General features: G+C 62.7%; 2 protein-coding genes across 2 annotated transcripts in view; one reads left to right on the plus strand and one right to left on the minus strand.

Annotated features, from left to right (window-relative positions):
* DNAH17 (dynein axonemal heavy chain 17) overlaps window positions 1–14,067 on the plus strand; it is a 110,757-nt gene extending 96,690 nt beyond the window's left edge. The window contains exons 72-82 of the mRNA XM_026484009.4: window positions 287–480; window positions 3,587–3,735; window positions 4,545–4,672; window positions 5,351–5,578; window positions 6,627–6,818; window positions 9,748–9,927; window positions 10,261–10,443; window positions 11,394–11,576; window positions 11,893–12,036; window positions 12,434–12,659; window positions 13,686–14,067. Of these exons, the coding sequence (XP_026339794.2) occupies window positions 287–480; window positions 3,587–3,735; window positions 4,545–4,672; window positions 5,351–5,578; window positions 6,627–6,818; window positions 9,748–9,927; window positions 10,261–10,443; window positions 11,394–11,576; window positions 11,893–12,036; window positions 12,434–12,659; window positions 13,686–13,933 (2,055 nt within the window). The 3' untranslated portion in view covers window positions 13,934–14,067. The remainder of the gene's footprint in view (window positions 1–286; window positions 481–3,586; window positions 3,736–4,544; window positions 4,673–5,350; window positions 5,579–6,626; window positions 6,819–9,747; window positions 9,928–10,260; window positions 10,444–11,393; window positions 11,577–11,892; window positions 12,037–12,433; window positions 12,660–13,685) is intronic.
* The window catches only part of PGS1 (phosphatidylglycerophosphate synthase 1), a 37,924-nt gene continuing 33,311 nt past the window's right edge, over window positions 12,003–16,615 (minus strand). Inside the window, exon 10 of the mRNA XM_026484225.4 lies at window positions 12,003–13,778. The gene's annotated coding sequence lies outside the window, so the exon portion shown is untranslated. The remainder of the gene's footprint in view (window positions 13,779–16,615) is intronic.

Genomic DNA, 16,615 nt, shown 5'->3' on the forward strand with positions numbered 1-16,615 from the left:
GCAAGTGTCCAGGCAGTTCCTCCGAGCCGGGCCCCCGCATTCAGGCGCCCTCGGCGCCTCGGGTCAGAAGGCCTGAAGAAGGCGGCCCCCCATGATGGGAGCGGCCCCCGTCCCTCAGCCCTCTGGAGGGGCGGCCGGGGTCCTGTCCTACGCCAGACCCTCTGTCCGCGATCCTGGCCCTCGGTGGCGCCGGCAGCTCATTTTAGGGCCAGGCCAGGCAGCCCACCCTCTCCCGGCGCCCGGGCAGGGGGGGCACGGGGGGAGCTGAAAGGCCGCCTGCCCCCAGGCCCTGTCGGAGATGGATGAGTTCAAGAACCTGGACAGCGACATCGAAGGGTCCGCCAAGCGGTGGAAGAAGCTGGTGGAGTCGGAGGCTCCGGAGAAGGAGATCTTCCCGAAGGAGTGGAAGAACAAGACCGCGCTGCAGAAGCTGTGCATGGTGCGCTGCATGAGGCCGGACCGCATGACCTACGCCGTCAAGTGAGTGCGGCACCCCCCCCCCCCCGCCACGCTCCCCTCCCCCCCACCCCGGGCCAAGATTCTCTACAAAGTGTTGGTCGGAATGACTCTGAGGCCACACGGAGCCCTTTAGGATGCAGCGGGGAGAGAACAGTGGTAAAGCCACCATCATCTGGGGACTTTCACGCCCTCAGTGACTACATTTAAAGTCAACTTTTGGGCCAGCTTCAGCTCATCTGCAAAGAGATGTTCTAATTTCGTGAGTGATTTCTCTGCCCCGAAGCCCCTGCACAACTGGAAAATTAACCACCATGGCCTTTCGGCCCCCTGTCCCCTTCACTGTGTCATTTCACAGAAGGACTCCAGGAACAGCGACATCACACAACACTGCACCGGTCCCCATGGGTGACATCTGAGATGTCCCAACCACCCTCTCCTGGAGTCGAGAGGGTTTCCCTCCTCCTGACCCAGGGCCGACCTGGGCGCATGGAGATGCCACAGGAAGGGGGACGAGGCAGACAAGGAATCAAGCCGGCACCCATTCCCGGACACAATGTGGGGTCTTTGCCTTCTCACAGCCCTAGCAGCCCCAAAGCAGCCAGACGCCCTGGAAGACGCCTGCGTCCCTAACCGGACTCCCCTCTGACAAAGCAGAGGCCCGCCTCCCGCGCACCGTCTGTTCATAAACGTGTCTGTTTTGCTCCGTTGTGGGGAGGGCGGTCACGGGCGGAGCAGCAGGAAGTGGAGGGAAACGAGAAATCCCCGCCACGGGGCAGAGTCATGCCGGAAGAAGTTTGGACAAAGTCTGGGGAAGATCAAGGGGAAGGACACCCGGCCATCACAGCGGGGACATCACCCAGGGAGCAGAGCGCAGTCGGGGGTCCAGGCCCACGGCCCCCAGCGCATGGTGTCACCCGAGTCCACACGTGTGAAGGCACGAGGACGCCCTGAATGAAGTGCCTCAGATCGCGGGAGCCTAGCGCGCTTCGCTGGGGCCTGGGCGACCCCAAAACCTGCTCCGTGACATGTCTGTAGTGTCCAGGAAAGCAGCTGTACCTCCCTTATTCTGTATGGGCCGTGTAGCTTGAAAGCAAGGAGACCCGGATCCACACTGAGTAAGATAAGCACACGTCCACAGGTGGCTTGTAGGCCGGCGCCAAAGCCTTAGCTCACTCGCGCCCCCAGTGGCCCCTGACGCTCGTGGGCCCAGAGATGGCAGCGACTGGCCTGGGGCACGGAAGTGGGAGGCCAGGAAACTGCCTCTTCCCCAAAAAAGCCCAGCTTCTGTGGTGTAGACGCCCTGGGGCTCACGGGCAGCGGCCGGAGCTGGCCCCAGCTCTCCTCTGCCAAGGACACGGTGCCCAGAGTGGGAACCAGGTGCGTGCGAGTCATTAATTCGCGCACGGAGAATGACCATGTGGCCTGGCAGCGTCACTAGCAACAGTGATGTAGTGACCTTCCTGTCTAGGGCAGGACGTGGGGCATTCTGGGAGTCCCTCCTGGACAAGGATGCTAGCTCCGCGCTCCGAGGCAATCCCCAAGGCCGGCATCGGGTACAACCGGGGCGGGAGCACGTGCGACACCCCGCCCGGAGCCCGCGGCGGCTCAGCGAACCGCACAGAAGCCAGCGAAGGCCAGCGCAGGGGACAAAACCTGATCAAGGGGTCCCCAGAAAGTCCTGCCGACGCCGCAGTCTCCACGGAGCCGGAAGGTGTGGGGCGGCCCCGAGGGAGCCCGTCCCTCCCGCTGTTCTGTCGAGGACCGACTTGCCGCTCGTAAAGACACCATCTTAGTGAACCACTCAGAAAGTAGTGAGCTCAGCCATCGGTGAGGAAGGCAGAGGTGCGGAGGGAGCGAAAGGTCACCCCACACAACACCAGATTTCCCGTAAAAGGGGCCCCAATTGACCCCGGACTTCTGAGGCTCAAGAAAGTAAGTTTGGGGCTTGGAACACAGAGCAGCTTCTGTAAAGACAAGTATTTATGCAAATTCCTTTTTTTTCCTTCCCGTGATTTTTCTGATGAACCATGTTTTGTGGTCCGTGAGTTCACCATGATAGCCGCAAACGTGAACTTCCTTCCTCCTCAGACCCCCAGTCGGGGGAGATCACCAGGACCAAAGAGAACTGTGTTCGGCTCCTTCCTGCAGCCCTTGCTGGACACCAGACAGAAACCGTGTGGGAGACGGAGTCGCTAAAACCCGACCCCTTCCCTGGGAGCACAGAGGGCTCGAGGGACCCCGGGGCCACCTGGCGCTGGGGCGTGCGCACCTGGAATGCCCTGGGTTGTGGCCCCACTGAGGCTTGTGTTCCCTCCCAGGTGACCTGGGAGCCTCTGAAAACGGGGCCGCAGGAAACCACTTCCCTCCTGCTGGCACGTGGGCCGCTCCAGGAACGCGCACGGTGCAGGGCCCGGCAGGGACGGAGACGGGGAGCACCTGCTTCCCCAGCAAAGAGGAAAGCCCCCAAGATTACCTTCGGGCCTGGGACCCTGCGCTCTGCTTAAGTCCACCAAGGGGCGCCTGGCTGCCTCGGTCAGAGGAACATGTGACTCTCGATCTCAAGGTCGTGAGTTCAAGCCCCACGCCGGGTGTAGAGATGACTTAAAAATAAAATATTTAAGGGGTCCCTGGGTGGCACAGCCGGTTAAGCGTCCAACTCTTGATTTCAGCTCAGGTCATGCTCTCAGGGTCGTGAGATCCAGCCCTGCGTTGGGCTCCACACTCAGAGGGGAGTGTGTCTCCTCCCACTCATGCTGTCTCTGTCTCTGTCTCTCAAATAAATAAGTCTTGGGACACCTGGCGGGCTCAGTTGGTGAAGTGTCTGCCTTCAGCTCAGGTCATGATCCTGGGGTCCTGGGATTGAGCCCCATGTTGGGCTCCCTGCTCAGAGGGGAGTCTGCTTCTCCTTCTCTCTCTGCCTGCTCATTCTCTCTCTCCTTCTCTCTCTCTCAAATAAACAAAATCTTTAAAATAAGTCTTTTAAAAATTAACGAAATAAAATAAAATCTTTAAAGAAATAATAAATAAGTAAAAGAAAAGAAAGCCCACCAAGAAAGGGCCCTTCGCCCGGGTTCCCCGCTTACACCACCCCCTACGCCTTCGGGTCTGACCAAACATGTCTCGTCAGGAATTTCGTGGAGGAGAAGATGGGCAGCAAGTTCGTGGAGGGCCGGAGCGTCGAGTTTTCCAAGTCCTACGAGGAGAGCAGCCCCTCTACTCCGATTTTCTTCATCCTTTCCCCGGGCGTTGACCCCCTCAAAGACGTGGAAGCCCTGGGTAAGTGCAGCCAGCCACGGAGGCCAGAAAATGCACATCAGGGCCGCCGCGAGGTGCCCCTAGACCCCCGTGGGGACGGCTCTCATCAAAAACACAAAACCTGAGGAGCCCAGGAGGAGACACAGAAACAGAGGCCCTGGCGTTGCCGCGGGCCCGGGAGGGGGCGCAGCCGTGCGGAAAGCAGGCCGGTGCTTCCCGGGCAGGGGACACACGCAGTCGCGTGGGACCCAGTGACCCCACGGCTGGTGTGTGCCCCGAGAATGAGAACAGGTGTTCGAGCACGTGCTCCAGAGGGCTGTTCACTCACAGGAGCGGGAGGGCAGGTAAAAGCCAGTGTCCATCAGCTGTTGAGTAGATAATCCCAACACGTGAAGCCCCATGGTGGGACAGAACTCAGCCGTCAAAATGAGGTGCCGATAGGCACTGCCTCCCGGACAGACCCTGAAAGCACTGGACACAAAGGCCCCCTGTTCTAGGGTTCCGTGTTATCGGAAGCATCCAGAATAGGCAGATCCATAGAGACGCAGGGCAGCTTAGTGGCCACCAGGGCTGGGGGAGGGCGGGAGCAGGGCTTCCTGCTGGGGCGACGGAGAGCGCTGGAACCAGACGGATGGTTGCCCAACACTGTGAGTGAATTACATGTCCCTGAATTGTACACTTGAAGACCGGTTTGAAATTGGCAAATTCAATGTTCTGTGTTTTTTACCACGATACCACACAAAGCAGGGAGGGGTGGGATTCCCGGCGGGATGGCAGAGCTGCGGCCTTCGTCAGCGGCCCCCACGCACTTCCTGCTCTCTTTTCTTCAGGGAAGAAGCTGGGATTTACCATAGACAACGGGAAACTGCATAATGTGTCCCTGGGGCAGGGGCAGGAGGTGGTGGCCGAGGACGCTCTGGACGTGGCTGCAGAGATGGGACACTGGGTCATTCTGCAGGTACGGGAGCGCCCGCACTCACACTCGTGGGAGGGGGCAGGCGGCTCCCGCACCACGTCCCCTCCGCCTGGTCTGCAGGCGGTGTGGCCGTCACCACCACCTCTGCGGTGAAAGGACGCTGGGCGTTAGGCCAGAGCTTCCCTACAGAGATGGCTGCTTAGAAGCCCAAACTCTGGAATGCACAAAAGCACCCGTTCCTCCTCCTCGCTTGGGGGAAGCTCTAGGGGCCCGGGAGGCATTCTGTCCACACTTTGGGTGACCCCTACCCCGACCCCTGGCTCGGCCCTGCGGCCTCTCCAAGCCCTCTCCTGGACCCCAGCGAGCACCTGCAGGCCTGCCCGGCCCGCACGGAGTGAGCTGACCTCGGTCTGCACGGCCTAGCCCGGTCCCGTGTGGAGACCCCAGCTTCACGCCATTCCTTCTACCCCAACCTCGGAGCAGGGGTGGGGGCCGTATCATGTCAGCCTTATGCCCGGGGAGGCCGGGGAGGCCGGGGTGGACTCGCCAGGAGGCTGAAGGTCTTGAAGGCACCGAGCACGAGTACCGGCTCCCAGGCCTCAGCTGCTCAGCTGAAACCGGCCAGGGCACCCGGCGCCTGGGGAAGGGCGGACAGCGGGCACCGCTCAGAGGGATGCGGGGGAGGGACGCGTGGGTGCTGAGCCCTGGTCTTGGCCACAGAACATCCACCTCGTGGCACGGTGGCTGAGCACCCTGGACAAGAAGGTGGAGCGCTACAGCACAGGCAGCCACGAGGACTACCGCGTGTTCATCAGCGCCGAGCCCGCCCCCAGCCCCGAGTCCCACATCATCCCCCAGGGCATCCTGGAAAATGCCATCAAAATCACCAATGAGCCGCCCACGGGCATGCACGCCAACCTGCACAAGGCTCTGGACCTCTTCACCCAGGTGAGGCGGCCTCCCCTCCGGTGCGCGGGCCCCGCGGGAGGTCCGCACACCCTCAAGCCCGACACGAAGGCGGCTCTGGCCTGCACTGCTGGGGAGCAGGCTCTGAACCCCGAGGACCGCCCCACGCTGGTTCCCGCCGCTCCGTGCCACCCCCAGCACATGCACGTGCACACCTCGCACCCCAAAATCAATATATTCCTGGAAGACTAAGTAAAATGCACCTAGTGTGAAATGCAGTCAAGCTACAGCTTTAAAAACAAAAATGCGTTATTTTTAATCCATCACCTGCGAGTCAGCACAGGCCCATGCAGTGCGGTTCCTGGGTTTCCTGGAGCCCCTCAGGAAGGGGCCCGGCTCTGGAGGGCGGTGTGCCGGGGCTCCGGTATGTCCCGGCCCCCTCCCTGGCTCCTCAGGAGACAGACGGAGATGCCCCTGGTTGGCTCAGGCTGCCGCCAGGCCTCCCTCAATCCCCAGCTTACTTCCGTGGGACAGCTCCCGTGGCCTCTCCCTCCCCATCCAAACTCCCATCCTGCCCCCCCAGCCCAGCCCCCCTCTGCAAACCCCTACATCTACGTTCATCCTCTTGGCACCTGATCTGTTCTGCACCAGAACCTTCTGGGTGCACACTTACCCCCAAGTGGAGTCTAAAACCTTTTCGAGGAAGCCACCCATACTGTTTGGTGAGCCCTACGAAGATCTGCTCACGGAGCACATTGTGCCGAGGACGCACAGCTCGCGTGGTCTCTAGGCGTCTGGGCTACTGTGGTGTGCGCGCCGGGAGGAGTGCTGACCGCTGCCCAGGGACGGTACTTCTCGTTAAACGAGTCCTGAAATGTCCTGTGTTTGCGAATATTTTATTAGAAAGCAGCATGATGTGACTTGTAATCAATATTTAAGTGAGAGAAGTGCCTTTCTGAAAAAGTAAGGACACGAAAGCACTCTCTCCTCCAGCCCCGTGGACCAGGGGCTCGGGCGGCTGGTACCCCCGCCGCCCCTCCCGCCCCCAGCAAGGAGCTGGCAGAGGCGCGACTCGGGTCCCCTCCCGCAGGACACCCTGGAGATGTGCACCAAGGAGATCGAGTTCAAGTGCATCCTCTTTGCCCTGTGCTACTTCCACGCCGTGGTGGCCGAGAGGCGCAAGTTCGGGGCCCAGGGCTGGAACAGGTCGTACCCCTTCAACAACGGGGACCTCACCATCTCCATCAACGTGCTCTACAACTACCTGGAGGCCAACACCAAGGTAAGGGCGCGCCTGGTGCCCAGCGGGGCTCCCCCCCAGGCCAACTGTGCAGCTCGTGCTCGGGACGCGTCCCACAGTGTCACGAGCCAGGCGGAACCTGAAGGTAGGAGGCCTGAGACCCCACCTGCGGGCGAATACGATGACTGTCGCCCGGTCTCTGGCCACCAGCCCTGCAGCACTGGTCAGCTGTCTGGCGGTTGTTCCCCTTGGTGGCACACTCCACGGGGGCAGGCATCTCTGGGGGCCCAGAAATCCTGGGGGCGGAGACAAGGAGGGACCTCCCTGTTGTGCGGTCAGCGTCCGCAGACGGAACCCAGGTCCAGAGGGAAAGACAAAATAATCTCCTGGAACATACGAACACTGCTCGGATTTCCTGATGGTGAAAATACGTGTGTGAAGCACTCTGCAGACGGCCTCAGGGGACGGAGGAGGCCGAGGACTGAGAGGGGCCTTGCCCGGTCCCCCTCAGAGTCTGACTCCCGGAGAGCACAGCCGCTGTGACCCCCAGGAGAGGCAGGTGCCTGCGCAGCCCAGAAGCCTCGGCTCCTCCTCACTAGGCCCCAAATCAGCAGTGACGGGACCGCGGGACAGCGCCAGTGACACCCAGCAGGGTGAGCTGTGGCGGGAGGGCCAGACAGAGGGACCAGGCAGCGCCCCTCCCGATGCCCCGGCAGCATTGCAGCAAACGGCCCTGGGGTCCAGGCCCCCGGGGCTGAAGGCCAGCTCTGCCTCTCGCTAGCTGAGACCTCCCGCACGCCGGGGCTCGAGCTTTGGGGGTCAGGCGAGGAAAGTGCCCCGCCGGGCCTACGAGTGCCGGTCTCCGGATGCCTGCTTGTTTCTCACTCTGCCATAAAAAGCTCGAGGGCGGACGCGAAGGAGGCCAGCGCCAGGGTGGGACAGCGAGCACAGCCTTGCCCGTCCCTCCCCACGGACGGCCAGAGAATGTCCGAGGACCTCTGAGGACAAACACCACCGCTCCCCCGGCCCCGACCGCGCAGGAGGACGGCCTCCCCGCACCTCCGTCACCCAAGTCTCAGCCCGGCATGTGGTTCACGGGCTTAGTTCCTGGCAAAACCCACACCCGGAGAAGGCAGGCGGGCAGAAGGGGCCAGCAGGCAGCTATCCTGGGGAAGGGAGCTGGTCGCCACCTGCAGATGGGGGGACGGAGGGCTGGCGGTGCACTTCACCGAGAGCAGAGCTGGACACGCAGCTACCTTCCGGCTCTCGCCAAGAAGGAGATGCGGGCGGCGGTGGGGGGGGGGGGGGGCCGAGAAGGTGCAATTTGGTTAGAGACGTTTTCTGGGGAGATTCACGTGGGAGGAACAGGACTCGAGTTTTTTTTAAGACATTTATTCAGACACTTGCCCCATTATACACACACACACACACACACACACACACACACACACACATACACACACGGGCCATGGTGGGGAGGAGACGGCTCGAGAACACCCGCCATGAGCGTCAGTGACCTGTGGACAGGAGTAAATGACACAGGAACACGCGTCCTGCTGAGTGGTGACCAGTCAGGCCGGGCGCGCCAGGCCTGTGGTGGCGTGACCCCTTCTCTGTCTGAGCTCACAGCCGCGATACTAAGTGACCAGAGGACGTGGTCCAGAGCGCTTGTTCCGAGCACACACCGACGCACGCCGACTCTCGGGGGGAGGCCGGGCGCGCTGTGTCCGTCGGCACGAGTGGGAACACGCGTGGTGTCCGTCCCTGCTCGTTAGCGCCACGGCCCCAACCGGGCAGGGAGGCGTGTCCCTGGGACGCAGCCTGCGGGGCCGGAGGGGCCTGAGGAAGCGAGCTGTCCCCGAAGCAAACACATAAACGCAGAACAGCGGCTCAGCACGTACCCAAGATAACCAGGCAGAGAAGAGACTTGAAGTTTAACATGAGTCAAATTCACGAGACGGAATCAGGCCACTGATGAGTCCACGAGTTCTTCACCCGACAGACCGTGTCGGGAGGCCGCCTGTGTGGTCCGGGGCCTGGCGGGACCAGCCGCACGTGTGCGGCGGCCGAACTGTGCGCGAGCCCACACCGGGCGGCGAAGCGGGGTGCAGATGCGAGTGTGAAACAGCTTATTCCGCACCGTGTTTACGTGGGACAAGCTACTCACACGGCTGCTCGCAAATTGAAACTACCCACGTGACGTGGCTCCCGGGACATTTCTGCGGGGCACCGTGCGGGCGCCTAGCAGCCAGAGCCCAGCTGCTGGCTTCATGGAGGCGGCGGCACATGAGTGGGCTTCAGAAGGTGGTGGCAGAGGGCAGGGGTCCGGGCTGAGCACGAGGTCAGGCGGCCGCGCTCTGGGCACCGTCCTACCCGTCTACACAGCCTGCGGGGTGTGCAGGTGGAGGGAGCGTCTGGGAACTTGGAGGCAAGCTCAGCGAGACCGGAAGGCAGGCCCACGGGACGGAGACATCACAAAGGTGTGACCGACGGGACGCTGTGGCCCAAAGCAATGGCGCTCAAGCGTCAACACCCAGTCACCACGGACTGAACTGCTCTGGTCAGGTGGCCTGCACGTGGAGTCACGGGTGGCTGCGCATTTCCAAGCAGGGGTGACATGAGACGGTGCGAGGGAGCCAAGGGGGGCTGCAGGGTGGGCCTGTGGAGCTGGAGGGCCTGGCGCATGGCCGGCGGTCACGATCAGGGCAGAGGCCAGGCCAGGCTGCAGGCAGAGGGGAGCGGGAGGCAGCCCTCGCCAAAGAAGCCGAAGGCGGGAGGTGCCCAAGAAGGGGCTGGCCGCCAAGTCAGACGCCAGAGGACAGCGGATGGAAGGCGAGCCCTGGACCTGGTGACCCTGCAGCACAGTGGGCCAGGCGACAGCAGGAGCCGGGCCACACGCCAACAGCTGACCACGGTTCTTACAGACCCCAAAGGCGGGGGGACGCTTCTAACCGCTTCCGTCCTTCCTCAGGTGCCCTGGGACGACCTCCGCTACCTGTTTGGAGAAATCATGTACGGTGGCCACATCACGGACGACTGGGACCGGCGGCTGTGCAGGACGTACCTGGCGGAGTACGTGCGGGCAGAGATGCTGGAGGGCGAGATCCTGCTGGCACCGGGCTTTCAGATCCCCCCCAACCTGGATTACAAGGTGAGGGGGGCTCTCGCGCGGGGACACGAGCTCGGCCTGGGACGCGACAGCAGCCGAGGGTGGTGCCGTCCCGGCCAGCTCCGGGGCCAGCCTGGCGTCACAAACGGAGCATCCGTAACTGAGCAAGAAGCCGGGCAGCAAAGGCAAGACCGGCTTGACACGGCCTCTGGGGCGGGGGTGTGGACATGGTCCGTGCAGCCGAGGGGGGCGGCCAGAGAACCAGGGGGGTCTGCACAGAGGGCAAGCCGTGGGCGAAACATTCTGGTAACGCGGGCTGGACAGCAGACACGGGTTCCAGCTTGCACGGCCTGCTCACCCGCCACCCCTTCTCAGGGCTACCATGAGTACATCGATGAGAACCTGCCCCCCGAGAGTCCCTACCTGTACGGCCTGCACCCCAACGCGGAGATCGGCTTCTTGACAGTCACGTCAGAGAAACTGTTCCGCACCGTCCTGGAAATGCAGCCCAAAGAGACCGACTCAGGAGCAGGCACTGGAGTTTCTCGCGAGGAGAAGGCAGGAGCCTTAACGCCCGGCCCGGGGCAGAGGGTGGGGCCTGGAACCTGGGTCGAAAAGTGCACCCCCAGAAACCGGGGCGGAGCTGCGAGCTGGCTCACAGGCCCAGGGGGGCTGCCCGGGCGCCATCCGCCCCCGCCCCGGGCCTCCCGCCTTGCAGCCTCTAACTTGGCTCAGCGGGCGTGCGCGCAAGCCCAGATGCAGCACGACAGTCCGTCCCCGGGAGCTTAGAACCACGGGGGCTCATCCCATTAACACCCAAAGAAGCAGAAGAACTTCAGACAGCCTGAGAGCTTTTAATCCATTCTCACTTGTCTGGGTTCCCTCTGCCACCCCGTGAGCAATTCACACCTTTACGCTGTTCAGTAAATTCGGGACAAGTTCTGGTCACGGCGAGCTGAGTGCAGCAGACCAGACTAGCAACAGTCCGGTCTACACAGACGAGCTACAGACTGGATTCTGCATCATCGGAAGACCCTCACGGCCCTTCCGTGGTCCAGCGACTGAAACCAGACTTCTCCCGACGGCAGTGGTGCACACGACCCCGTGTGGGCCACTCCTGGAGAGGGTGAGACCAGCACGGTCCCCCACGGAAGGTTCGTAGGTCACAATCCGATGGGTGGCAGCTGATCTGACGCGGGGAGGAAGCCAACGCATTTGGGAATGTCTGCCGGTGCCAGGCTGGGGTGGCCTGCAGCTCCCACGGCTACAGTCCCACAGCCTTGACGACGGGACCGGAACATTCAAAGCCTGTTGGCCAAGATTACCTCCTCTTGTCAGATGGGTGGCTGCACCTCCGTGACCCTGATTCTCAGGCAACTCCGCTGCCCTATGCTCCAGGAGCCCTCGCCCTGAACGTCCGGGCAGGCTCCTGACCCTGACCCTGAGGGCGGGGGGGGGGGGGGGGCGGGCGCGTGCGGTGACGGGGCTTGTCGGGGCCTGACTTCCAGGTGAAAGCTGTGCTGGAGGAGATCCTGGAGAAGGTCCCGGAGATGTTCAACATGGCAGAGATCATGGCCAAGGCAGCCGAGAAGACCCCGTACGTGGTGGTCGCCTTCCAGGAATGCGAGAGAATGAACATTCTCACCAACGAGATGCGCCGCTCGCTGAAGGAGCTGAGCCTGGGGCTGAAGGTAACGCCGCGCAGGCCAGCCGGGACCCAGGGACGCCACTCCAGAGGCGGGCACCACAAGCGGACTCCCCGCCTCAGCGGCCCAACGCGGAGCCCCGGGCCAGGGCCATTAGCGTGGTCCAGCTCCTCTGGCTTCCCTGGGTCCCGAGCTGCGGGCCGGCCAGGCCGGGGGCGCACACCCAGGCTGGGCATCAAACTGCTTTCGAGGACTCCCAGCATGGCTGGGGTGGGAGAGGCGAGGCTTGGGGCCGGCTGGGGTCGCGTGCCCGTGAGCGGCACAGCCTGGGCCCCCAGCGCCCCATCCATGGGTCTCTCAGGGGGAACTGACCATCACGACCGACATGGAAGACCTGTCCACGGCACTGTTCTACGACACCGTGCCCGACCCGTGGGTGGCCCGGGCCTACCCCTCCATGATGGGCCTGGCGGCCTGGTACGCCGACCTGCTGCTCCGTATCAGGGTGAGGACGGTCTCTCTGGGCCCCTCAGCAGACCCCCGGCCCCGGGGCCAGGACGGTGGCTGTGAAGGGGGGAGCGTGTGCTCCCGCCAGAGGCCTAGAGGCCCCCACGGGCCTGGCCTTTGTCAGAGCAGGGCCGGAAGGGCCTGGCCCACGCCACACAGACGCCTGACAATACAGGCGCTTCCTGCAGGAGGGAGGGAGCAGCGGCCCCACACCCTCCCCGCCAGAGCCCAAAGCCCCAGGGGCACCCGGCAGGGGAGCCGCCTCGTCAAAGCCTCCTTTGGGACCCCAAACTGTCCTCAAATGTGCAGCCCCTCTCCAGACCCTCCTCTTCCCCTTCCCTCATTTAAACTGGAGCCAGTGGGCACCAGGCTCTGCTGAAGCACGTTTCCACCAGGAGCTCGAGGCCTGGACCACGGACTTCGCCCTGCCCACCACCGTGTGGCTGGCCGGCTTCTTCAACCCCCAGTCCTTCCTCACGGCCATCATGCAGTCCATGGCCAGGAAGAACGAGTGGCCACTAGACAAGATGTGTCTGTCTGTGGAAGTGACCAAGAAGAACCGGGAGGACATGACGGCACCGCCCAGAGAGGGCTCCTATGTGTACGGGCTCTTCATGGAAGGTAACGAGGGTGCCGGTCTGAGAAGCTTCCAGAGCTGGTCGCACGGGGCCGGAGGACAGAGACTAGCTGGGGCAGGTGGGAGAGGAGCATGGAAGGGGCACGTGGACTCGAGGCTTGACACTAGTGGAGACAGTGGCACGACTCGGAGAACGTGCTCAGACGGATATCTGGAGACCAAACATGTCACACAGGGCAACGAGGCCGGAAAGGACAGCCGTGTCTTCGGCTGTGAGCTCCTGTCTCGGGGCGGTGAGGAACACGGCCCTCCCAGGAGGGCCCGGGGGCAGGGGGCCTGGGGCATATGGACGTCTGGGGGCGCCAGTGCTCCCACCCCAGTCCCACCTCCACGTGGCCCCGCAGACAGCAGCAGCAGAGAGGGGGCCGGCCGCTACCACCCCCGCCTTCTCCGGCAGATGCCGCAGGGCCGCCAGGCAGCCTGGTCCCTTAGACGCATCAAGCCAAGGGGCAGCTTTCCCGCCACAAACCATCCCACTCAGCGACTGACGCCACCCCCTTGCCTGTGGGGGTGTCAGGGCTTAGCCGGCAAGGGCTCAGGGTGCCCCAGTCCCCACGTCAGAGACAAGCACAACAGACGCCGCTCTCCATGTTTATTTTGGAATGACAGACAAGAAACACAAACACCAGTAACAGGGTGAGTAGAAACGATAGCAGTCTGGTCAAAGGCAAATGAGAGTTCCGTGTGCGTGTGCACATACAATCGCGTGCCCTGTGCACGCACACGCACACGCAGGCTGCGTAATGCACATGGGACCTGCTGTGACTTCCAGCTGGAGCCCCCGCTTCCTGCCACCGAGGCTGAGAAGGCTGACGGATAGGTGGCGTGCGGCGGGGTCCCAGCAGTCCCAGCGTGCCCAGCGCCCCCGCCCGGGGCCTCTGCTCACCGCCCCACCTTCAGCCGCGCCTGCGCCAGTCCAGCCCCCGGCGCCCCCGGCTCCCCGCTGGCACACCACGCGGCACCCACGCACGGCCCACGGGCCACCCTGACCTCGCCGTGCTGTCCTGCAGGAGCTCGCTGGGACACCCAGACCGGAGTCATCGCCGACGCCAGGCTGAAGGAGCTGACACCAGCCATGCCCGTCATCTTCATCAGGGCCATTCCTGCGGACCGCATGGAGACCAAGAACATCTATGAGTGTCCTGTGTACAAAACCCGCATCCGCGGCCCCACCTACGTCTGGACCTTTAATCTCAAGACCAAAGAGAAAGCGGCCAAGTGGATCCTGGCGGCCGTGGCCCTGCTCTTACAGGTCTAGTGCGGAGGGCGCCGGGCCCCCGGGCCAGGTCCGGACCGCACCTGCAGGCTGGTAGGGAGAAACTCAGCCTTGCAACTTTTATTTTTATAAGAACTGATAGTGGCTTTTTGTTCTCCAACGTCCCCCAGGCCCTTTAGAAGCACGTCAAGGTGGAGGGGCCGGGGGTGGGGGCGGCACGGAAGAGGGGGCGCAGGCCGGATTAAAACAGTGAAGTCACTGAGTTGCACTTGTCTGAGTCACTGGGGCCGGGGGAGACCCCGTTCCCGCTGCTGAGGCGAGCCCCAGGAGCCCAGTCCCCAAGCCCTGCCAGCCCGGAGGCCGGGCGGCCGCACCCTTGCACACAAGCAGCTCAGAGGTGTGGACGCGCAGCCGCGGCCTCTGGCCTCAGGGGTTCTGCACCAACAGGAACCGCCACCTCCACACAGTCCCGACGCATTGTTCCCTCCTCCCAAGGACAGAGAACCTTTCTTGATTCAGACAAGGTCTCCTCCCTCCCCGATCCCAGTGCTGAGACACGCCAGTCCAGAGGCGACTCTGCCCCTTCACCAGCCCGCTTTCTATGCCTGCGCACCGAACACCACGAACTCGGTTCCCGGGACCACCTTAACGTGTCCTCGGTCACAGGCTCATCAAGTCCACAATCACTCCCAGAGGCTGTGGGTCCCTCTCCAGTAGGCGCAGCACCTTCCTTTTGTCCCGCCCCTGCGGTCCCCACATCCCGGACAGTCTGCCGCCACACCCCGACCGCGGCCAGGCAAGCTGGAGGTCCTGACCTCCCCGGGGGACACGCGCTGTGCAGGCATGACACCCTGCCCTCTGCACAAGCCCCTCAGCCTGTGTTCCAGGCCCCCGAACCTGTGCAGGGAGATGGGACTAAGGAACACCACCGGCCCGATGAGGAAAAGTGCCCCATGCACGCACAGCCCGCCGCACCCGGGGGCCGGCACGTGCTGATCCCAGGGCTGCCCTGGGATGACCTGGCTGTCACCTCCAGCCATTCCAACCAAGTGAGCGGGCTGCCATGTGGGGCTGGCTGGGGCGGCACACAGACAAGGGGAGAGAGTGATGAGCCAGACACTGGGGGCACAGGGAAGGCAGCTAGTAGGGCCTGCAAACTCCAGGGGGAGCTTGACACCCCTGATGTTCTCGGGCCCACGTGCAGAGCACAGGGAGCCTCCAGGAGCATCTGGCCTCGGGCTAAGTTCAGTATGATCCTGAGGTTTTGCGAGAACTTTTTTCTAAGTAGTCTCACTGGAACCACAAGAGAGGAGACCCTAGAAGACCTAACTCTGAGGGTAACAACTGCAACAATCCTGGGGCCTGGTGGGGCTCAAAAAAGAGAAGGAGAAACGCCCCTCGAATCCTCAGGGTTGGGGGGGGCCCTGAGAGCCCAACCCCTGTGGGGCCGCCCTGCAGGAAGGAGCTGCTGCTGCCCTGGTTACGGGGCAGCCCCTCTGCCGGCCAGGAGGGGTCGCTGCTGCCCTTCGTGTCCAGGCCGGAGAGCCAGGCCTCCACTCCTGCGAACACGGAGAAAACTACCCGTGGCCACCAGGCAACTCATTTTTAATCCCTGGTAATAACCACAAAATGGGAAAGTTTTGCAATTTTGCCTGTAGAGCCTGAAATAAAACAGCAATTTCTTCCGCACGTACTGCGGGTAGCTGACAAAAGGACCTCCCAACTTTTCCAAGAGATGATTCACCTCTGGGTTGCAATCCAGTGACAGGGACCCAGGGATTCTGCCTCCGCAGGTGCTGCGGGACCCGGATCCCCTGCCTCCTGGGGGACCGGAGGGGGGGGCGGGCCCAGGGCTGGCCAGAGGTGGTCAGTGGAGACAAAGGGAGCAGCTGAGCACGGAGGGCACAGGCCCCGATTGCTCAAGCCGGGCTGTGGCACAATGTTGACTCTGGTCCCACAGAATCTGCAGGAATGTGAGCGCTGTTTACCGAAAGCCTCTCTCCAAACACAAACCCAGTGCCCTGGCACATTCTTTCGGCTTCTCCAGCCTAACTGTCCCACGGGACAATTTAATAGCTACTTTGAAGGCAAACAGTGTTAACTGATGTCCTGCTGCCCCATGGCAGTGTAGCCACGGCCACCACTCCACCCGATTCCCAACCACGAAAGCCTGCAGAGCTGCCGGCCCTGGGGGGAGGGGTGCAGACACCCTCAGCCCAAGACGAGGTGCTCCTAGCGCTGGAGCAAGCGCCCCACGCACACAGCCAGGCTGTGCGGAAGAGGCCGAGCACGCCTTCCAGAGCCCACGGAGGGGACCACTGGCAGCTACCGCCCTTGGGAGGGAGGCACGAGAAGTGGCTTCCAGGGTGGAAAGCACCACCCCCCCACAAAAGATGAGCTGCCATAGCCCGGGGCCCGAAGGCCTTCTCTCAGGAAGGTCTTTCGCTGCGCAAGGTTCAAGCACCTGGAGATGTAGAGATTGGGCAGCAAGGTTTTTCAACCTGCTCCTGGAGACACAGGGCGCGGGGGTGCACCCTGGCCTGGGACAAACCTACACGCTACAGGCTGTGCAGATGCCCTGCCGGGAGACAGTGACACAAACCATGTTTTAGGCAGATGCAATAAAAACGAGGTTCATTCTTCAACAAAAAACTGCAAAGAACAAAAATGAAGGGAACCCAGATAAAGAGAGACTTAGGTAACATCACCCTATAGCACAAGGTC

The sequence above is a fragment of the Ursus arctos genome, unplaced genomic scaffold, assembly GCF_023065955.2.
Source record: "Ursus arctos isolate Adak ecotype North America unplaced genomic scaffold, UrsArc2.0 scaffold_24, whole genome shotgun sequence".
Taxonomy (NCBI): domain Eukaryota; kingdom Metazoa; phylum Chordata; class Mammalia; order Carnivora; family Ursidae; genus Ursus; species Ursus arctos.